The 24,649-nt window shown below is 32.6% G+C and overlaps 1 protein-coding gene across 1 annotated transcript; it reads right to left on the bottom strand.

Annotated features, from left to right (window-relative positions):
- Positions 1 to 942: 942 nt before the first annotated feature.
- On the bottom strand, positions 943 to 6,010 carry LOC129962988 (uncharacterized). Its single transcript, XM_056076990.1, has 4 exons — positions 5,745 to 6,010; positions 4,421 to 4,718; positions 3,134 to 4,288; positions 943 to 2,754 (listed from the first exon to the last, which is right to left on the bottom strand). The coding sequence occupies exons 1-4, from the start codon at positions 6,008 to 6,010 to the stop codon at positions 943 to 945; spliced, it is 3,531 nt and encodes a 1,176-aa protein (XP_055932965.1).
- Between the last annotated feature and the right edge of the window lie 18,639 nt (positions 6,011 to 24,649).

Below are 24,649 nucleotides of genomic sequence, written 5' to 3'. Positions count from 1 at the left end.
AGAAGAAAGGCCCATGTGTATCATTTGCTCAAAAATGTTGGTCGCAGGCAGCATGAAACCTAATAAACTTAAACGACATTTGGAAACGCTTCATAGTGAGTACGTCAACCAACCCAGAGAATTCTTCGAATTAAAATTAAAATCATATAGAACTATACAGAAACTTTGTCTGTTAATAAAAAAGCTTTAATTGCATCTTACAAAGTTTCATATAAAATAGCCAGATGTAAAAAAACCTCACACCATTGGTGAAGAACTTATTTTGCCAGCAGCAATTGAGATTGTAGAAACTATGTTTGGAGATAATTTTTCAAAACAATAGCAATCCGTACTGCCACGGTTTGACATCGAATCAGATAATATTCTTATTCAGATACTTTCATTAAAGACTCTGCTTTCGATTTCTTGGATGAAAGGGCATTTGTTTATGGCGTAAATATAAAACTCAAAGCCATTCTCAAAAGTAAACACAACCTCTTTTAATGAATTCCAAACTATATATACATCTTTTTTAACACCGTTGCCATTCGGAACAAAACAAAAGCTGAAACATAGACAATATTAATAGATATAGAGAATCAACGCGACATCCTCCCACCTAAGTTAACATTTTACATTAAAACTTTAACTTACACATAGTTGCAAGAAAGATATATAAAATTAACAAAGTTAAAATTGTTCACAAGTCCAGTCTTTTAGGTATTTTGACCGTACGACCTGTTCTAGTCTTTTGAAACTGTGGCTCAAAGCTTACATCACACACAATGTTAGAGCCAGACTCTTTACAAGTTTCCAACTTCTTAGTTGAAAAGTTCTCAACAATAAGATCATCATTAGAGACTTCTAGTGGATACAGTCTCTGAGTTGGTCTTAGTAATTCTCCATTTGCCGTTTTAAGTCTCACAAGTCTTGTTACTCCATCTTGACCTGGAATAATCTCTATTATTTTTCCCAGTGGCCAATTGGCCAATTCAGTCGCTTGGTGTTGTCACTTCCTATCAATACAACATCACCGATATTCACTTTCACTGATCTTGTCTTATCCGATTTTTGAATAAGTGCACCTAGATATTCGGATCTAAATCTTTTTCGCAGATCCTTTTGTAAGTTTTCTCTGTATTTGACTCGTTTATTCACACTTCTGTGTCCAATATCATCAAGATCAGGAACACCACTTGTTTGAATGTTTTGAAGAAATAGAGATGGACTTAAAGGCATCAAAGTAACATCATTTTCAGTAACATAGGTCAATGGACAGGAGTTGATCACTGCTTCACAGTCGCAGAGAATGGTGATCATTTCTTCAGAAGTTAAAGAAGCTCTTCCTAGTACTCGCCTCAGTAAACTCTTGAGAATACCTATTAATCTCTCCCACCAACCTCCCCACCATGAGGCAGTTGGTGGATTAAACTTCCATTGAATTGGTGATATAGATGTATCATCAATAATCTGCTTCCAGTTTAGATCTCGTAGCGCATTTGAAGCTCCTACATAGTTAGTTCCGTTGTCACAGTAAATTATTTTACTTCTTCCTCTGCGGGATATAAATCTTCTAAGGGCTAGTAAAAAACTCTCAGTAGACATGGACTCAACCAATTCTAGATGCACTGCCCTGTATACGGCGCAGGTGAATAAGCAAATCCAGGATTTGGTGTTACCTTTTAAGATCACTGGACCAGCAAAATCAATGCCACAAATTTCAAACACAGCCGCTTCTCGGAGTCTGTCGTTTGGAGGGGTTGCTGTGCAAACTTGCACGCTTTTTGCAGAAAATCTTCTACATACGGTGCACTTATTAATCAGAGACCTCACCATTTTTCGAGCATTAAGAAGCCAAAATCTCTCTCGAAGAATATTTATTAAAATTTGGGTACCAGCATGTGCATTTTTCTCGTGATAATATCGTATTAATCTCTTGACCACCTCATGATCGGACGGAAGAATAGCTGGAGTTTTAAACTCTTCTGAATCCTGTTGAAAGGTAAGTTTCGTTTTTAGTCTGAGGATTCCACTCTGATCCTTAAATACTCCTAAAGTTTTTAATTTATTATCTCTCTCGTCTACAAAGCAATCCTCTTGAACCATTTTGATTAATAACTTCTCGGCTTCAAAAATTTCATCAAAATCAAGGTCTCCATGTCTTTTCTTAATTTTTTCAGCTCGACAATTAAAGGTAAACCTTAGAATCCAGGCAATTAGATGAACTATTTTCTGGTATTTCGAAAAATATTTGTAATACCAGTCTTCCTTAGGAACAAAACTTGTAGAAATCAAACTTCTTGTCACAGATGAAGCTATGGTCTTTTTCTTTTCCCGAACAATCTCGTTTTCATTTAAGCTTAGATTTCCTTTTGGCCAATCCTCTTTAGGCAAGTAAAGCCAACTTGGTCCTAACCACCAGTTAGATTTCAATAAATTTTGAGCTAAACAACCTCTACTCGGGAGATCAGCAGGATTCATGGTACCAGGGATATGTCTCCAAGAACTTTTATTTGTTAACGCTCTAATTTCCTTCACTCTATTCTGGACAAAGACATTCCAGGCTTCTTCTCTCATAATCCATGTCAAGACAGTCGAAGAATCAGTCCAGAAGTAAACTTCTTCACTCTGTATCTCTGACAAAATAGAAGTTGAAAGTCTTGCTGAGACAGTAGCTGCAAGTAACTCAAGTCTAGAGATAGTAATCCCTTCCTTTCCTGTTGGTGAAACTCTACTCCTGGCTTGTATAAGTTGTACTTTAACTGAATCACAAGTCTGTATTCGGATGAAAGCAGCGACAGCATAAGCATGCTTACTAGCATCACAGAAAATATGTACTGAAATATCTCCACTTGCAATCTCTGAACCAAAATATCTTGGAAAACGGATTTTCTCTAAACAGTCAATATCTTTTAGCCATTTTAAAAATGTATTTTTTTGTAATTTTATCAACTTCTTCATCCCATGTTATTTTCTGCTTCCACGTTTCTTGAAGCAATAATTTAGGAATTAGGATGACAGGACAACATATACCAAGAGGATCGAACAATCTATGAGCTGTAGATAAGATTAATCGCTTAGTTACCTTTTCAAAGCATAATTCTTTTACACTTGCAGTATTAATACGTAGAGTGTCAGATTTTTTATTCCATACCAGGCCGAGCACATTTGTATCGGCAGAAGTATCAGCATGGACATCACTGAACTCCCACCCTCTAAGCTCGAATTTTTTCTCGGCCACTACCTCAGTCGAAACGTTAATAAAACGATGTAGTTCTTTTTCATTTTTAACGCAACTAACACAATTGTCGACATAAAAACTATGCGCAAGTTTTTGAATGACATCTTTTGGATACGAAGATTCTCCAGTTCCTGTTTTTTCCAAAACAGTTTGTAAATGAAGCTGAATAGTAGAATTTAGAAGAAAAGGGCTACTCGATACACCAAAAACTACACGGCAATGTCTGTACTCTTTCAGCTGACCATCATTACCAATCCACAAAAATCTCAAGTAATCTCTATCCGTGGGTGAAACACCTATTTGTAGAAAGGCTTTTCGGATGTCAGCAATAACACCGATCTTCTCTTTTCGAAATCGGGTTAAAATACTCGGAATCTGCTCTATTAGATTCGGCCCCTTCTCAAGACAATCATTAAGACTAGGAAATCCCTTTGCCTTGGCCGAAGCGTCAAAGACAGGCCGGATTTTTGTGGTGCTATTCTCCTTGATAACTGCTCGATGGGGCAGATAATGTACTGAAGCCTGATCATTTTTGGCAACTTCCTCAATTACTCCCTCCTCAAGCCATTCCCTAAAAACATTCTCATAAGCTTCATAATTAGACTCGGTTTTAAGACGTTTAACAGTCTTGTTCAGTCTTCCCTTTGCTAAATCAAAATAATCTGGGAGTGGTGGATGATCTTCCAACCAAGGCAAATCTACTTCAAAACGATCATCTACCAAATGAACTGTATTTAGAAAATGCATTCGAGCAGCTTCTTGTAACTCGATCTGGCTTTTCTTCACAGATGGGTCAGTTATGCCAAGAGTATCCAAGGACCATAAGTCTGTTATTGTCTCTGCTGTAGATAACATGGACTGAACTAATAAAGATGAACATTCACTTCTCGCAGTATCAGTTATTCGTCCCATTACAGACCACCCAAGTTTTGTTTCAATCGCTACGAGTCCACAAGACATTTCACGATAACCTCCTGTCATGAGCTTCCCAGCTACATCAGCTCCGATAAGGATTTCAATAGGATCTTCACAATTATCCACAATATTTACATTATAAGCAGCTAACTCCTTCACGCAAAACTCATTCACAGTAGGTGGCACAGTTTTACAAATAATTTGTTGACTAAGAACTTTAAAATTACAATTATAATTCTCATGTACACTCGATAAATACAAAGTATATACATCATGTTTACATACCCCAGTATGCTTGCCACCAAATAGGGAGTGCTGCAAATATTCACAGCTGGTAGGCTCATAGCTCATTTCTTCAGCTGTAGCTCGTAGTAAATATGACCGCTGTGAACCAGTATCGATAATAGCTCTTGCTACACGTTTTTTCCCGTTGCCTCTAATTACAACTTTGAATGTCTGCAGGACTACGTTTGGATTGGTAGACAAGTTGGAAAGAGCTTGATCCATTTCAGAACTACTATCAGTTCTCTTATCAACTTCGAGCGATTCTTTGTCTTTAGACTCAGATGTCGGATTCATTTTTCTACACAGAAGAATGTGGTGTTTTTTGCCACAACACAAACAACTAGCTCTGACATTACAATCTCTGACAGAATGTCCAGTTTTTAAGCATAAAAAACAATTATGAGATTGTTGAACAATTGCCTCTCTTTGCTTCAAGGGCATTTTCCTTACTTTAAAACAATCTCCAGAATAGTGTGCATTAGAACAAAATATGCACTGTTTTGACACTTGCGACGAAGTCAAAAGATCAGTTGCACTAGGTGCCTCATAAAACTTTACATTCCTAGTTTTATTTTCACTCATTTTTTTATCACCAGAAAATTTATTATATTTCAATTCCGCTTTCGGTTTAGAAGCGTTGAAACTTCTAGAAGCAAGAAGAATGCGTTCTTCTGATTCAACCTCATCTTGTAAGAATTCTAAAATAAATTCTAAATCACTTTTTTCTATTTTAGTTGAATTTTGATCGGAATCCTTCGTGTTCGTTTCACGAACTCTACGATGAGCCGATCTATAACGCTCCCAAGTAATCAAAGTTTCTTCGGGTAGCCATGACTCAACTAGAGGAAATAACATAGCAGCATATTTCTCCCTAGTAACTCCTAATAGTTCAAGTGAACGTAGTTTACTCTCGAGTTGATCAAACAACTTTCTTAATGAGTTTTTTGAACAGTTCTGTTTTTGAAGAACTAATGCTAGTAAATCTCTAACATATACTTGAATTAATAATTCTTCTCTGCCAAAACGCAATTTTAATTGTTTTAAAGCTTTTTCATAGCTATTACCACCTGGAGGAAAACTCTTAATTAATTCTTCGGCAGGACTACCTCGTTCCATTGCTTGAGATAGATATGAAAATTTATCGTGAGAATCGATATTAATGTCCTCATCAATTTTTTGAAACTGTCCCCAAAAATATAACCAATTGCGTACATTACCGTCAAAAGTAGGTAATTTTATTTTTGGATAATTTAATAAGGTATTCGTACCAATATTAAAACTTTCATTTTTAGAGGATAACTGTTCAATCACAAATGATTCTAACTTTTGTTTTAAAGATCTCCAGCGATCAATGTAAGTTTCCGACTCATCTACTTCTCTCTCGATTTCAGTATCGGAAGTCTCCTCGGAATACAACAACTGTTTAAATTTTTCTTCACATGCCATCATTAATAAAGCTTTCTCCTCAATTAGCTTTAATTTATTGATTTTATCGGCACAACTCAGTTGATTTTCTGCCTTGTCAAAGGAATTGCATGCTATAGTAAACAGTCTTCTCAGTTGCTTCCTATCTTTCAAAACAGTTTCCATAATGAAATAAATGCTGAAATGTTTCGTACTTACTCTTAAAAAGCAACCGAATCCTGTCGCGGACGCCAGATGTCACGGTTTGACATCGAATCAGATAATATTCTTATTCAGATACTTTCATTAAAGACTCTGCTTTCGATTTCTTGGATGAAAGGGCATTTGTTTATGGCGTAAATATAAAACTCAAAGCCATTCTCAAAAGTAAACACAACCTCTTTTAATGAATTCCAAACTATATATACATCTTTTTTAACACCGTTGCCATTCGGAACAAAACAAAAGCTGAAACATAGACAATATTAATAGATATAGAGAATCAACGCGACACGTACCTTTTTCACATGATACTGTTGCTCGCCGAATTTGTGATATAGCTGAAGATGTACAGTGTCAGCTTTTCTCGAAGTTGAGTGACAAATTATTTTCAATACAGCTTGATGAAGCAACAGATACTAATAAAGATGCTCATTTAATTGCCTTTGTTCGATTGTGTGATAATACGTCAGTAGTAGAAGAACTACTTTTCAGCAATCCAATAGATTTCAAAACAACAGCCCTCGTATTATTTGCTATTTTAAATGATTTTATGATCTAGGCAAACATAGAATGGAAAAATTGCTTCAGAATATGCTCCAATGGTGCTCGTTCAATGTCCGGAAGATTCCAAGGTATACAAACACTTGTAAAACAAAAATCGCCTCAGTGCGCCTGGACACATTGCATGATCCACATAGAAGTTTTAGCTTCGAAAGAAATGAGTCCTGGTCTGAATATTGTGTTAACTACGGTTGTAACGGTAGTAAATTATATAAAAATGAGACCCCCTGAAATCGAGAATCTTTTCCTCACTTTGTAAAGTCATGGGTTCAGTACATTCAGCTTTACTATTTTATTGCGAGGCTAGATGGTTATCGCGTGGGAAATTTTTGCAACGTTTTTATGTATTAAGAGAAGAAATCGCCATTTTCCTAGAAGAAGAAAACAAACCGGAAGCCGAGAATTTTCGCGAGGGTTTATTTGTGATTAAATTGAGCTACTTGGTCTACATACTCGAGAAATTAAATAGCTTGTATCTTCAACTCCAAGGAGCAAATGGACATATTTTGGATATTAGTGATAAAGTTAATGCATTTTGTGGAAAATGGGAATTGTGGAGCAGAAATTTAAAGCAAAGAAATCTAACAATGTTTGCAAATATGGATGATTGTACTAAAACTTACAAGGCTGAAGAAAAATATGTAAAAGTTGTTTTTGTAACCACTGAAAATCACTTAGCCATGCTGGCAAAGAATTTTAAAAAGTATTTTCTTCCTGACGACAAACTGATTACGAGTGAGTTAGGGATCCATTTTATAAAATTCCTGAAGGACTCTCAATTAATGAGACAGAAAAATTCATGGACTTCACGACAAGTGGTGAAACTAGAAGACAATTTAATAATAAATCACTATTTGAATTTTGGGTAGGAGTAGAGGATGATTTTAATTGCACTAAAAACAAGGGCAATTCGCATTCTATTACCATTTTCAACATCCTACCTTTGTGAAACTGGATTTTCTGCTGTAGCTACTTTGAAGACCAAATATAGATCTCGGCAGAACTAAGAGTGGCTATTTCTAATATTAAGGCTAAAACTTTGCTCTGCAAGACAGACCCCAGGAAGTCACTAATAATTATTAAATTTGTTTTAATTTAGTATGTTTGGTTAAGTAAATTTTTATTCAGTAAGTTGTTTTACTTTAATAAGTTATTAAATATGTCGAAATGTGTTTTGTTTTCTATGTGTATGTGTGCTTTCCTTTCAGTCAGTTAATCAATTTTTTTAAAAAAATAATATTTTCTCTTGGATATTCTCGCGCCCCCCTCTAGTGTGTTCAGGGGGCGCGCCCCACAGGTTGAGAATCGCTGGTCTAGGCCATGGGAAGGATGTTTGCCCACTTTTTCTTTCGCCCTATAAAGCAATTACAGAGGAATGAAAATTAAACTTACATCGTGCCATTCTATCTTTCGGTTGTAGGTGCCTTAAATTATGTTTTCAGACTAGTTCTTTGTCGATCATTGACTCCTCCTCATTTTTATTAAGCGTTATCTTGTAAGACACACAATATAACGATTGATAGTATAAAATTGCTAAAACATGAAACAAAATTAGATAAAATGGTAAAGAAAATTGTGACAATTTAAAATATCTGAGTCGAAAGATAAATTACTGGGTAGGATTATTAAAAATTGCTTATTTTATGTAATGAAAGAAAGAAATGATAATACCCGGAAATGGACTGGCAAAGATGCGCGAATGAGAGATGTAATCCAACGATGAAAACACTTTTAAGACTGAAAAAACAAACAAAAAACACATTAAAACGAACAGCACTTAAATTAACTTTGAAAAATCAGAGAATAACTGTACAATGATGAAATTTCTAGCCACTGAACTTTAAAAGTTCAGTTCTCTAAAAAGAAAAAAAATATATTCTTTGAATTTTAAAACTGTGTAGAAAGAAATTTTGAGCAGTTGTATGTTCCGAAGTTATGCAGGAAGAAATCTCTTTCATTTTATACTTTTTATAAAGGAGGAAGTGTTAGAAACTTTTAATCAGCCTAATTAATTCTTTTGTGGCTAAATAATTTGTGTACTAAATTTCGTTTGAATCCGTCAAAGGGTAAGGAACATTTTTAATAGACGTTTTTCTTCTGAAGATTTTTTTTTTACTATAAGTAAAAAAATAAATAAATAAAAGTATTTGCACTTAATTAAAAGATCTTCCTTGTCCTTCAAAAGAAGAAAAAAGAAAGTCATGGAGTTTTCGTCGCATCGCTGGAATCGTGGCGCCAAATGCTATTAACAAACAGCAAATGAGCAGTTTTTAAACAGACAATAAATGAAATGAATGAAACTGACTCACCGAGGATTATTTTACTTGGCGGCGGTCTCGAAAAAAACATAACAGTTCCAATTCATTTTCCGGGGCTCTATTTCTTTGCCAAATAGGCGCCAAACAACTCTACATAGTGTATATTATGACAGACATGCTCATCTGAATTTAGAATCCATTTCACTTTTGAATGTGTGTTGGATAGTTGATTCTTGGAGGATGGATGGAGAAAAAAAGGTAGAAAATAGTACCAGAAAAAAGTCTGTTTTTCGTATCACCAAACATACTCCTTTCTTACCTCCAAATACTTGAATGATGACTTGAAAGCTGAAGGTTGTTGAAGCAATGTATTGAGTTTCAAAACTCTGAATTACTGACTTGGAATTGCTACTTCTTTAACGTTGTGTGTGGTCTTTGGTCCTTTAAAATCTTACTTTCCAATCAATAATTGCCGCTTCAATGCAGGTATTCAATTTTTTCACTCTTGCATTTTTTGGACCCCATCGATAAATAGTCTTTATCGGGAAAATAAATGTGTGTATATTTTTTTTTCCATGAAGCAAATAGATCACAAATGAAACGAATCAACATAATACCAATTAAATGTAAAAATTAAAAAAAAAATTTAAAAGAAAATTTAACGAAGTATTTGAAATGATGGTAACTTTTGAATGATTTGACAGAACGAAAAACTGTCAATAGTTTTCAGCTTCACTTGGACTGGAGATTTATGCCTTTAAGCCTTCACGTCAAGGGAGGCCATTTCGTCAATGAATCTACAGATCCCATTGAGGAGGAATCGAATTTTCTTATGTCCTATGAATTCGAGAACTATTTAAAGAATTTTTTAAAATATAGTTGATTAATTATATTTTAAAATTTTAATCTCGAAATATGATTGTAAGAAAAGATTTTGCACATCAATTTTAAAAGTTCAAAAGTGATATTTTTTTCTCATGCGGATTGCCAGATTTCTCTTAATACTTCTAACCTTAACTTTGAACATAATCACTTTAAAAGGATAAATAAAAGTGTGAAACGGGATTTAAAAATATAAAAATGTTTCTAGACATTAAGAATGTCCTGGGGAGGACATAGAGAGTGTCCTGGGAAGGAAACATTTTCCGAATTATTAGTTACTTTGGTAAGTTGCATCATCAAATCTTTATCACTCTATTCTTTCCCTTTTCCAAATACTGAATACGAAATACGAAGTTTTTCTTTCGAAATTTCCAAATACGAAGAAAAGACCAAGCATTTTCTATCAGCAGGACCATGCAATATATATATATATATGCTAGTAATTAGCTCTTCAAATGTTCTTATAAAAGTGATAATGAATTGTATTTCTAGTTCAATTAATTATTTACAGACAGAACCGACTGACATTTAGCCGAGTGGAACGATTGTTCCATTAGGGTCTTGCGTATAAGGAGCCCTCTTCCAGAGTGCTACAAAAATATACTGGATTTATTCAAAATAAAAGCAAGTATTGTTTTAAATCATTAATTTTAAAATTCCTTTCTCCTAAAATTCTAAAATTAATATTCTAAATTCTTAAATCAATATTCCTGTTTTTGAATTGTTCCTGACCAATAGGGTTCATTTTTTATAATCATCAATTACGCAACTGTAAAATAGAGTTACGGAGCAAAAGATAATTTATCATCTCTTGAGAGGATTGCACTCTGTTACTATTCAACTACTATTACTATTTCAACAGCGCTCCAAAAGCTATAAAAATCTAAATGGACATTGTGGCCAGGCCTGAAATAGAAAAATTATGCGCTTGTAATATAAAATTTATCTAACTAGATATAACACTTAATATAGATCTTATGACGTCTCTCATGGGTCGAACTTTCACAAGAAGGTACGTTTCGTCACCAGTAATAGAATTATTAACTAGTTTTATATCCATAAATGTATTCTCATAGGCATCTCAAACCTGTTTACTTTCGCCTCAATTTTTCATCATCATCCTGGTGATGACCTCCAGAAAATGCAATATTAGAATCCGTTTCTCAGAAACAACTTCATCTCAAGATGCGTATTTCGGAGATGGTTGGTTCCCTGTCGTAGCAGTGTATAAATGATGCTTGTCATAATTTTTGGACGCGTTAATGTCTTCTCCTTACAGGTGCGTAGATAAAGATGCACGACACTTAGCAATCATTTCAAGCTTATTTTCCATTTGTTTTAGTGATCCTCCATGCGGAAGTAGAACCATCGATTTGCAGAAACAATGCCTCATTAGGTTGGTCGAATAAAATTAGAAAAGAACAATTGAGCACTGAATGATGGGAGATTCCGATTGGGCGCACCTCTCACAATGACCTTTCTCTTTTAATGTATTTTCCCATTGACAGCAATGGACTGATTTTGATGATGTATTTAAAAGGAAAAGACTCATAATTTATTTTATGTTATATTAATAAAGGACGGGAGGAAAATACTACTTATATTTACTTTTGTGCCAGTGTTCATGGTTCTGAGGTGAGTCAAATAATTTTACACCTACCAAAGATAGCTGTTCTCCGGAGAAAACGCTCTCTTTTAACTTAGAAAAAATGACGAAATTACCTACTGCTTGTTACGAATGAAACTGCGTTCTTTTAAACAAATGCCATTCAATCCGCAAATACGCTACTACATCAACATACTTTTCTGCTTCGAGTCTGAAAGAAAAAATAAATAAGCGTTTTTCTTATAAATCTCTTTTTCTGATGCAGTTAGAAAGGTAATTTACTTATTTTGAGCCGGCGTCCTGGCATAGGGGTAGCGCGTCTTCCCCGTGATCTGGGCGTCCCGGGTTCGAGTCCCGGTTTGGGCATGGTTGTTCTTCTGTTGTTCTATCTGTGAGATGTGTGAATGTGCCCTCCTGTAAAAAGGGGTTGTGCAAGCGAATGAATGATGCGTTAGTGGCAAAGTCGTACTCTTGGCCCTAGTTGGCGCTGCTATAAAAAATAAGAGACGTTCCCCCTCAGGCTTAAATCGCTGTCTTCGTAACAGCGGGCTTGTCAGTGGCAAGTGCCATAAGAAACAAACAAACAACAACAAACAACTTATTTTGAAGAAAAAGGACTCCATGTTTCTGATGCTTTGCTCGAAATAAAAAAGTAAGAATATTGTAATAAAAGAAATTGTATCCAAATGAACAGCACAATTATGCACTCTAAAAATACTGAGGGAATAAAAGGTAACCTTGTTTATGTTTATCTAAATGATAATGAGAATGGCAGTTATGAAATTTGTAACGAAAATTATTTTGTTCCATCTTTTAATTCAGATCTCAGAAGTTTCTTTCCTTCCATAAAATACTTTTCTAACCACCAACTCTCCAGGAAATTAAGAATCTCCAAAGTAAAGACATTATGGTCTTTTGACAATTACCAGTATAATATTGCATGACATCAAAAATTATAATTCTCAAATTGAGCTGCCACCTAAGGTAACATAGAAGAGAACTGGCACTTTGAGAACTGAAATAATTAATTTACCGCTTCGTATTTCCAATATTTGATACAGTGAACTCAGATGGTTGTGCGGGCATTTTCCAAAAAACACTTACCTGAAAGTTACTTCACTAATGGGCACACTAAAAATGGGAATGAGAAGCTTCTCTCTTGCATTTCTATTTAAAGTAACCCTGGATGACCGAACATGCCCTCTATAGGAAGTGTCATTAAGACTCAACCATAATTCTCTCAGAGTGATCCATCATTTTCCTAGACCCTACGGCAGGGTGGAAGTTAGTTGTTTTTCTGTCGCTTGAAGTGCTGATTTATTTTTAAATCTTTCAGAAGACTTTATTCAGATAGATTAAGAAATAATTTCGTGTATCTTAGTAGTAACTTCTAATTTCTAGAAACGGCTAATGTATAATGGCATGGACAAAGCATGTTTATATTTCATTTGTTTCAGTGACAATAGCAAATATTATGAATTTACTGATACTTTTCCAAATTTCCAAGTTTTTATAATTTTTTTCCATTTCTATTGGCGAAAGATTCTTACATTATAAATCGCAAAGACAAAGATTATCTTTCCTGTAGAACGCCACATTAATACAACATAAGACAAAATGTGTCCGTTTTAGAAAATATTAAATCTAAAATAGTCTGTATGCTTTTTTCTTGCAACAGAACTAGTATCTTTTTTTTTAATCATTGTTAGGAATTTTAAACCCACTACTTATATATATTGCATCTCGCCTCATAAAAATTTCATAAACTATTTTGTTTTTTCAAAGAGTAAATGTCTCATAAAGTCGAAGCATTCTATTAAAATTTTCATAATAACTGCTTTAATAAAGTATCTTTTACTTAAATAAGATTTATTCTTAACTTTTTTCACCTTACATTTTCTAATTTTGGAGACGAAGCAAAAATGTTCAAACAAAAACGGTTCCTCTCACAAAGATTTTCAATTTGAAGAAACTTTGGCACATTCAGAACAGTTATGAATGTCTGCTTCTAATGTTATGCATGTAATTTAAATAGTGTGAATAGAATTAATTATTCAAATTATTTTCCAGCGAAGGACGTTTTTAAAACCTCGTGAATCTTGTTTTTAAATTCTCAAATTAGAAAGATACTTTAAAATTATTTGAAGGAATTTACATTACTTGTCTTTTTTTAAAATTCAAGCTTTTATATTTTGTAGTTATTATTAGTATGGTTTATTTGAACTTAAGATAAAATGTAGGCGCTACAATAAACGGTAATATTTATATATTTTTAAAAAAATACAGAGTATGATATGAAAATCTCTCTTTTTATACATTTTATATTTGAGCAATTTAAGAGGAGATCATACTTTTAAAATAATTTAACCTAATCAAAGGTTTTTTCAAACCAATTTTTTAATTCTTCATTAGAAATTCCCTTTATTATTTTTGAATAATTTTCAGTCTGTAAAAACATTGAACCATATGCATATGATTTTTAAATGTATTGATAAGTAAAGTATAAAATTGATTCAAATCGTATGAAAATGTCCTTGCTGAATACCTATTAATATATGACACACAATATCATAATTTTGATTATTTATTGCATATTGTAATTCTGCATTCAATTTTGAATATTTATTAATAATGAAGCTACGATTTCTGTTTCACGATTTAGATGAATTTAAGCAATTAAATAAGTAAATTAAAATAAAAATCCGGAATAGGTAACAAGTAAATGCTCTTATCCTTAATAAAATATACATCGTGGCTCCTTTATTCAAAATTATAATATTAAAGTGTTATTTTAAAAATTTGCAAGATGAAAAGCAAATATTCCGACAAAAAAAATCGGAAAACATTTGCATTTAATATTCAAAGTTCTAAAGCATTTTAATTTTATATTTAAAAGTTTAATACTTATACAACGTTTTATAATCAAACTGCAGTCATAAAGTTTATTTATTTCTATGGTTTTCTTTGTCACAGTAGCTCTAAATGGAAACGAATCGGCATGACTAAATTCTAAAAGCACTACAAAACATTGGATATAAGCAAAAATCAATATAACAAAGACTTAAATTTAAAGTTCTAATATTTTCTTTGATTTTCTCTTTTTACCAGCTTCCATTATGTTTTTAATTTCGAAGAAATGTATTCAATGTTATTTATAATAGCGTTGAAATTTAAACTATTTTTTTTAAATTTTGTTTAAAAATTAAATAAGCTCAGTGACTTAAAATCGCACCTGAAATCCTTTTAGACAAAATAACCTCGATTAAAGTTTTGTTTGCTGAAGTAATTTGAAAAGTTACTTCCGCCAGATTGTTTCTATCACCGATCTCCTACTAAAAAAAAAGCCAAGATTCCGACTCCTAATAGGATTATCATTAACTGGAACAGGAAGAAGAGAGATATAGATAGAACATTCTTAAGGCACGTTAAAAAAGAAACCCAACAAAATAAATTCAGAAGCCTTTCAGGTGGTGGAACTGGTAAAAACAGCATGAATGAATAAATATGTCTCCCAAAACATCATAATCTGTCATCGACTGACTTCATTTTAAGCAGACGAAAAGCTTTCAGCGTTGCTGAAGTGAAGTGGTCGGTCGCATCCGACTGGGAAATTTTTAGCTTCTCCCATTATTCGATGCCTTTTTTTTCAATTTGTAAGTTCATCTTCAGGGGTCACTCACATCATTCAACTGGAAGTAATTTTTTTTGTTTGTTTTTTTGTTTAGAAAACTATTATGAGAAAAATTATGGAACGACTCAGAAATTGATGTTTCAGTGCATTTTAATCGTCTTTCAGTTTTAGTAACGTTATTTTATAGAATTAGTGAGAACTTTAAAAAAACTCCTGTAGTTTATCTGTTATTTATTTGCTGTTTGTTGATAAAAAATTTTGCCTTTTGAAATTATACTACATAAATACGTTCAAATTCGTCTCAAAAGCGTAGGAATATTGAAAGAATAGCTTGGGGTAAGTTTTCAATATGAATTCAGAGAAAAAAAATTAATTTTTATTTCCTTGATGCTTTCATCTAAGTATACTGTTGACATTTCTTAGATTTGTGAACATTTATACATGGTATCATAGCACTCTCAATTAATTTGTTATCAATTTGATGATGAAGAGCTTCATTCATGCAATGCAAAGGATTCAAAACACTTTATTTTTTCTCTACATTCGATTCGCAGATTTTCGGCCCCAATCATTGCTCCTTTCAAGCGTAACTGTGGTGCCAATAACATGCCTGAGGTATTCATAATTGATGAATAAACAGGAGGCAAATAGTCTGATGCTAATTTGAGCGATGACGTGAAAAGTTTATTCCATCGTCTTTTAGAGACCGCATTGAGCATCTTCTGCATTGAATGATTGTTTTTTAAAACGCCAGTAAAAATATTCGGTGCATTTAATTCGATTCATAACGCTGCGCATAAAATAAGAATTGTATAATTGATTCTCAAGAGCGCCAATAAAGTATGATTTCTCTCTCTGTCTTATATGATAACTGTCAATGATTGTTTTTAATAATGCGAAAGTTGCACCTCGTAAGTGAGGATGAGAAGCTTTCGCACGGTTCTTGCCACCCTTGCAGGTGGGGCTCAACCACAGTTCCCGCCAGTGATGCTGTTGGTCATTTAAGTTTTTCCAACAGCTCGGAGTAGCCAGTTTGTGGTTTAATAATGCGTAGTACTATGCCAGTACTAGCTTAAAATTATTACTTTTAAATGGATTGAAATTAGCAGCATTAAATTCTAGTAAACAAAACTTTTTACTAAACTTTCGATAATACGTCGTTTAACGCAATTCCTCACCGGAATATTTAAATGAAGCCCTACTATACTTCAAATTTTAGTAGCATGCTCTGTTTTAATTATTTAAAATATTCTTCTGTAAGTTGAATCGATTCATTCTTTTAAAATTTTCGTTTTATATTATAATAATTTAAGGAGCAATATTCATGGGCTTCACAATTAATAGTTTCTGGTATTATGTTTAACTTTTATTTGATGTGAAATTAACAAATTTAAACTGTATAAATACTAAAGAATATTTTAAAATTAATTAACATTTCCTTTTTTAAGAATATTTGAAAAAATATAACTAAAATAGTTTTCACAAATATGTAAAATGCTGATATATATTTTTGGCGTCATTTGCAAAACATTCATGATGAATAATAAATAAGTTTTAGAAAATCCCCAGTCCATTACTGCTACAATAAACAAATTATTTTAATTTAAAATTTCCAAGCCTTTCTTCAGTCCATTATTACAGTCAGCAACTTAGAGGATTATTTTAATTTGAATCCTTTCGCTGTGTGTGTGTGGATAGATGGGAGATGCGTTTCTCCGAATGTCTGAATTGTGAAAACGTTTTAGAGAAAAGTGCAAAAACGTGGGTTATGAAGACGAAAAAATTTCATTATTACAAAATGAAACTGGAGTTGCGGAATGACCGTTTTCGTGATACAGGTAGAGCTGCATCTATCAGAAAACCCGAGGAGACTGGTGTACCAATAAATCCTAGAGAAACAAGAAATCAAATTGGATTTCAGAAACCGTTATACATCACTGATGCTATCGCAATTGATGGCATGTATCATCGTTTTATTGCATTTTCAGCAAAGTTATCTGAGAACAATGAAGGCCATGGACATTTCTTTTTCCTTACTTTGAAAATAATGATGACTGTCCTTTTCTGAGCTGCAAAATGTTACTGAGGATTTCGACTCACAGACTGATGATAAAAATCTTGAGAATAAGCTTGCTGAGCAGTACAATGATAAGCTGGTGATGGCCAACAAAATGAAAGATCCAGTCCTTCTATGCTACCGAGATATATGACATAATTTTTTAGCCAAGTCATGGTAAGAAAAATAAGATCTGATCCTGAAAATAAGGAAGATTAAGAGGGGCACAAAGAGCAGCTTCATCGAGATATAGATATATATTATGCGACGTAGATAATTATCTTCTCAGTACTTAATTGTTCTCTATCTAAACACAGATTCGTTCCTGATCCTGATCTTGATCCTCCCTGATGAACTTTCCTATCTATCCTTATTCGTTTGTTTTTCTAATAGAAAAAATCATCTTGAAAAACACGTAAGGCTCGGTATAGAGTAGTTAAAGAGCAAGTCAACTGCGATTTGGCTTGCCATCATGATTGCAGCTCATCCTCAATCCTTTGCATCACCCTTACTCCTCTGAGTATGCATTAATTTGCATAGGCACTTTAGGTACAAATATCTGATAGACTTTTAATATTAATGGAAGTTTATTCTTCGTATAAAGGAGCAGTTCTATGCGAATTTTTGAAAGTACAGGATGACCAGGTTTCAATTTCTTCTCCTTAAACTCGCTGTTTCATTCAGTAGCAGATCACAATTAACATTTCATTCCATGATGGTAACAAAACAGTTGTTCCTCATGATGATATTAATAATTCTTTATGCAATGCACCAGGATTGAAAAAGATACGAAGTGCCCCGGATCTAACCAAAATCGCACAAATATTGATATCAAAATTTGTAATATTTACGTTAGAACAAAAAAATTAAATTTATTCAAGGGCTGAAAAATATCACAGTGGAATAACTTGACTGTAGTTCAACATCTGTCTATTTAGGAAGGTGGAAGCGTGGACCTCTTAGGAATTTTTTGTTGTCCGTTTTTTCTTGATATATGGTTATATGGTAAATATATGGTTTTTTTTTCATCTAATAAATTCGGTTATGGTAATAACTATTAATGACTTTAGTGCTTAAAATAACATTTCAGATATATTTTATTCAATCAAGAACTGCAACTTTCAAGATGTTTGATCGCATATGAATGTTGCCTGATGAGGAGTGAAGACGTCAAAAGCTCTTGGCTTAAAGAAATTCCCGAACTGAAGAATCATGTTTCTATTTCATGAGCAAGGTAATCAGTTAAACTAGAAATTATCCCGAATTTAAATTCCTATATAAGTTCCATGCAAGAAACAATTGAAAAATGAATGTCTGACAATAGCTCAACATAATAGACTAATCAGAGTAATAGAAATGAATCATGCCAATAGTTTTTGATAAAGCTACTTTTTCTAACACGTGTATTTAGAGTGACATCGAATCTGATACAAATAAGCTCATGAGGTCATATTTTTTATTCGTTCATTACTTCGATCTATTTGCAAAATTTCTATTTTGAACCAGCTAGAGATCGCTCTGACGTCAACTGAATGAGAAAAAGCGAGAAAAACTTTTAAAATGCTTAATGCAGAGTTTATAAGAAATGTGCTGTGAGGAAAGATGATATGTATATATTAGCCAATCACTAATGAGTTCATTCCCGAGGCTGGAATGAACTTGGTTTCAGGGCAGAATAACGGCAGAAAGAAGTCACCCACCTGCATAAATTTCATAAGAATTCCTATTGTTCTAAATCTTATTTCTGAAAATGTAATCATTTAGCCTAATTTTATATTATTAATTTTCTAATGGGGAAAAAAACAGTATTTTTTTTGTTTTGTTTTCCATAATAAATAATTAATATTTTAATTAATATTTCTATTTTCAGTTTTTGTCTTACAATGTCTATTATTAAATATTTTCTTAGATTTTATTTAATCGAAAAATAGGTAATGGAATTTTCAGTACATTTTCTTTTATAACGAAGTACCTAGAACGTTTTTGTAAAAACTTACCTCTTCCCCCTCCAGCTAATATCTTCGCTTCAGTTTTAAATTGAAAAGAATGGATAATCAATATTCAATTTAGATTTTATGTTTCAACCTCTCATAGCTGACTAATTTTATAAAAAGATATAATGTTAATTATTTTTTAAATATTTTCTTAAATCCGATTTTTTTTTCAATTTTTTTTTTTTTTTTTTTAATAACATATATTTTTTTTTCAAAACTATGTTTTCTTCTGAAATTTACAGAAAAGAATCCGTTAAAATCTGTTGTACCTTAAATATATATTTATTTAAAATTCAACTTCTATTCAATTAAATGAAGGCATTTCTATTTTTAAGGCTCTTTAGATTTTTGTCATTATGTTGAATTCTTTTTCACTTTTTAGACTTTATTATTCATTTAAATAATTTAATTGCGTCATTAAAAATGAAACAATCTTGGCAAATTATAAAAGTAGGTCCTTCATAGTAAATAAAATACACCTTTGGCATTGTAAACTAATATATGTTATTATGCAAGCTAAATATTTATGATCACGCAGTGCATATATACATTCAAAAATTGCTCAATTTAATGCATTTCAATTATCGAAATTAATAATAAAAATAAATAGGAGAATAATTGTACAAAATTATTATTAAAAGTATAGTTTAAATGTTCTAAATGTAATAAGAGTTCAGCTTTGCATCCACATTTTTTGCCAGAGTGATTGCAGCGGTAAGTGCTGGCCGAATTAGGCAGATCAAAAATGTCACACGAGTTTGAACAAAAGATTGGAGATCTGCCTACATAATGAAGGCACCATATTAGTTAATCTGTGTTGTGTAATAAATTTATTCTCAATTGAATATGTAAGTTTCCGAACTAAATTCTCGTAATTTGCGGAGAGTTTTTTTTTTTTTTTTCCCCTTCATCTATTTGAAGAAAACTGCTGCTGAGGTGCATAGTGTTCTCAAGTGCCTAGTGAGTCTGCTATTAGGGAAAGAACATATCCTGAGTGGTTGCTATGTTTCAAACCAAATGCCAAAGTTATGCTCTGCATTTGGCGGGGCCAGTTCAGTGTGATGCATTTTGTGTGCTGAAACTGAGTGAAACCATTACAGATGATCGGTATCGAAGGCAATTGGTGCGTTTGAGCTGAGAATTAAAGGAGAAAAGGTTGCAGTATCAAGAAAGACATGACAAAGCTATTCTGCAGCATAAAAATGCTCGGCCGCATGTCACAAGACTGGTCAAAATATACTTGGAAACTTTTAATGGGAGTTTGACTACCAATTACCCCAATCTCCAGATGTTGCTCCTTTTGACTACCGTTTAATTCGATCGATGGCACACGGTCTATCTGATCAGCATTTCCAATTTTATGAATAAATCCAAAAATGGATCGACTCATGGATCAAAAAATGCATAGATTTTCCGGGATAATATCCGACAATTACCAAAAAGGGCGGAGAAAATTATTAGCTAGCAAAGAACTCATTTGAATCATGAACATGTAATCGCTTTTTAAAGAAATTTCAGAATAAAACCTTATTTTTGAAAGAAAAAAATGTCGGAAGCAAAGTTGTGTACCTAATAGCTAGTAGCTAAAATTCTTATTTTATTTAAAACAATATTCTTCAGAAAACTTAAGCCGCTTGGAATATCCTTTACAATTAATACGCCGATAATTTTTTTTTATGTAGATAAGAAAAAAGACTAATTAAATTTATTTTTAGCTACGTTTCATAATTTTGCTTAGTTTTAGCTTAAAAGTATCTTTAGCAATTACTTTATACCATTGTAAGCTGAAATGAAGTGCAATTATAGTAATTAAAAATTAAAATAATTAAGAATGAAACAGTTGTTAATTCTAATGACTACGACTAAGTTTCTTGATTGAAATGATGCACAATTTCTATAAAATCTCTCTCTCTCTCTCTCTCTCTTTTTTTTTTTTTTAGAAATTCACTTTTAGTAACACTTTTAATTGTTATAAATCATTAACTGCATTAGTCACAAAAATTAAGTTTATATTCATTTTTTTAAAGAAAATAATTGAAGTAATAATGTATATTTGAAGTAATAAAGTATACGTTTCCTTTAACCTATTTTCCAATTTATTTCTTAGTTTGTCTACCAAAAATTAAATAATTTCAGTAACTAAAATAAGTTTATATTATTTTAGGAAATTAATATAATTAATCAGCACTCTTAGATGAAACTGCCAGTGACCAAAGGCGGCTGGATCACTTTCCTTTAAAATATTTAATTTATTATTTAGATTTGATTTAGTTTCAATTATTAATTAATACAATTTCCAACATATGAATTGTACCTTAAAGAGCAAGAGTAGAGCTCTGTTTTTGATATTTGCCCTTAGCGCTATTTTATGCAATTACGCCTCTACTTGGAAGGTGCCTGCGATGGCAATTTCAGCGTCTTTTTTTAATGGGTTAGAATGGAGAGAGCGGAAACTCAAGATTTGCGAAGTAATAAATCATTCGTGTTCTCCGTTGAACAACAAGTAGGTTTCGAATAGGAATTTTTAATTTTTATATTTTCAAAAATCTTGTATTTCATATTGAATAAATATCATCGTCGTATTTACGATATACATGCATTGGAATTGGCATTGCGCTTAGTAATACCAATTATTGGATATTTTTCCATTTATAGGATAGGAGGATATCTTTTCTTCCTTTTCCATTTATAAGATTTCCATTCAGAAGATATCATTGTAACAATAAACAAAGGTGGATATATTTTGTCAATTCATACGTCATTCATTCTTCAATTTACTAGTGTAAGGAAAAGTTAATACTTCCATAGAAAATCTTCAGGTAATTTTATGTCTTCAAAAAATAATTACCTTGATGGAGTGTGAGAATTGCTATTGTCAACATGGAAGGAGACATTCAATCGGATGTGTCTGTGCTCCAAATTTTTACTAGTTTCGGCTGCTTTCCAATAGGATAACCCTGACTTCAGCAAATTTTTTCATATTTTTCTAGCAAAGAGAATAGAAGAATTTTCTAGATTTTCTTAATTCTTGTCGTTACATGTGCTTATGGGTGTCTGATTTTCTTATATAAGATATTAATCTGGCTGAGAAACAGATCGTAGGTGCATTGTTTAGAACAATATTTGTAAAATACTTCTTAATGTCGTCACAACGCGAGGGAATATAAATTTTACGAACTAAAACATTGAAAAATATTATTGGAAAATATGTATATACTTAAAAATAATTAAAACCAAAAGAAAAATTGCAAGAAAATAAAATTGATACCAAGAAAAAATTTCTATTTGGAACTTTAAAATAATGAAAAAATGGTTCTTAGTTGTAGTATACATCTGAAGTTATTGAGGAAACACGTTAAAATCATGGTTATTTTTCATTGAAAAATTGAATAAAAAGTTTTTAAAAATTCTTTCTTAGTGAACACTTGCTATCCAAGGAATGCCCAATTTGGTATTTCTAATCTAACAATCCACCTAGTAGAGCGTTTTAAAAAATTCGTCTATCATGTCACGACAATAAATTAATGTTATTGTATTAAGAAAATTATTAAATTGAAACAAATTAAGGAAATTATCTCGATATGAGGTATTTCATTGAAATGTGATGAATTACCATTTCAAAAAGTGTTTGTAATTTTGCCAAATCTTCGTTGAATTCTTCATTTTCTTGGTGAACATGACAAGAAAGTGATATTCTTCCCCGAACCATCAATTAATAATTCAACTAGTAAGAAGTTTATAATTAAACTCAAATAAGTAAATACTCATTATCAAGAAAGGAGCAAATGCGGCATATACAGCAACTACGTGAACTTCGTTTCAGGGCAGTCACCTGGCCCTCGCAGCTGTCTCACTTCATAAAGAGGGAACTTCCGATTTCACATATCAACGCTGCTAGGAGCCAATATTTAACTTCTCTCAGTTTTTAATCTCAAATATTGCATCAGCAATAAATTTTAAAATTTAGAGCCTCCCTCATCCAACCCTTTCCCCAATGAATATAGGATCATTGTTCATTGACACCAATATGATTTTATAACAATAATTTTACAAAAATAATATCTTTGCTCGTCTATTAAAAGATAAAGTTTTTAAAGAATTAAACCGAGGCAGCAAAGTAACCTTTTATCAGCTTTGAAGAATGCATATCAAAAAATATAAATATTTGTAAGTTTTATTCATAGCTGGAATAAAACTTGAGAAAAATTAATTTTGGTTAAAATCTTATTTATAAACAAAATGAATCTTTCCGTTCATACTTTGTTTAGGCGTGTAGTTGATCAGTGTAAAGTTTCTTTTATGCTTTTGTAGTTTTGATTTTATTTAGCAGTAGCGTTTTGTAGCTACGCGGAAGCAATATGAAGACAGATATCACTATTTTAAACATAATCAGATGATGAGGATGACGCACAAACCGGCGCTTCATATCCACATTCCCAACGCTGCTAATGGAAGCAGGTTGACTGTTAACAAATTTTGAGTGCACAATGCTTTATATACTGCCGATCATCTATGGAATTGGATCTTGAGACCCAGGAAGCAGAAATAGAATATATATATATATATACACACTCCTGAATTGAATAGCCCCTTTTCGTAGTAATTTTAACGTTTGTAATAATTAAAAAAATTTTTTTTATCAATATTGTCGCATAGTCTTAGTTTAATTCCAGAATGTTAATCAATGTGCATTATTTCTGTGTGAAGGGTGCACGCAGTTCGAAAACGAAATTTATTTTTTTTAGGTCATCACTCTTTTTACTTTCTAATATACGAAGATGATGCTCTATATTACAGAAATATAGAATCGATAATTTTAGTGAATTTTCACTTTTTAGATTTCCTTAATTCCGGGGGGGGGACACTTTTGGAACTTCGCTTTATCTGTCTCTATGACTACAAACAAGATTAATAAAAGATCAGCTCTTCTGTCAAACTGGAAGGAAGACTCTGCTGCTGTTCATGTAAATTATGGATTTTCCGTGCAATAGAGTTTCGAACTCGAGGCTTCGTCGCATGTGCATTGGGATTTTGTTCCTTTCATCCCTGAGTAGAATTTTCCAAATGTGAAGAATAACAAGTATTGGGTTTGATTTTGTTATATTAACGTCCCATTTTAAAGCAACACTAGGGCTATTTTGGGACAAATTTCGTAATTGGACGCGGTCAGGTGACGAGAACGACACCTGAATTGACACTCCTCTCCAAACTTTCACATCAGAAGAAAGATTGACCCGACGGATTTAACGTGCACCATACCCGCTTACACGAAGATTCTTCGGTGGAATAGGGTCTCAAACCTGAAATCCTCCAGTTCCGAAGCCAAGACCTTAACACTAGGCCACCATGGCCCGCAACAAGTATCAGAAGTATTCCGATATGAAATTTGTACCTCATGAGGGGGAATTTGTTGTTTAATTCGAATATCTTCAATTGTTTAGGAGCTCTGAGGAGCCCCACCATTTTGAAAATCTTCCCTTTTTGAGACCACCATTTGAGATAGGGTCAAATTCACTTCCTGAAAGAAATTTAATTAAAAGTAACATGTTATGGGAATGAAGGGGAATGTAAAGTATTTGCTCTAACATAATAGATGAATGAAGATAATAGTCTGA

This window comes from Argiope bruennichi, chromosome 3 (assembly GCF_947563725.1).
Source record: "Argiope bruennichi chromosome 3, qqArgBrue1.1, whole genome shotgun sequence".
Taxonomy (NCBI): domain Eukaryota; kingdom Metazoa; phylum Arthropoda; class Arachnida; order Araneae; family Araneidae; genus Argiope; species Argiope bruennichi.
The sequence above is the reverse complement of the archived record's forward strand: the minus strand, read 5'-3'. Positions and strand labels throughout refer to the sequence as shown.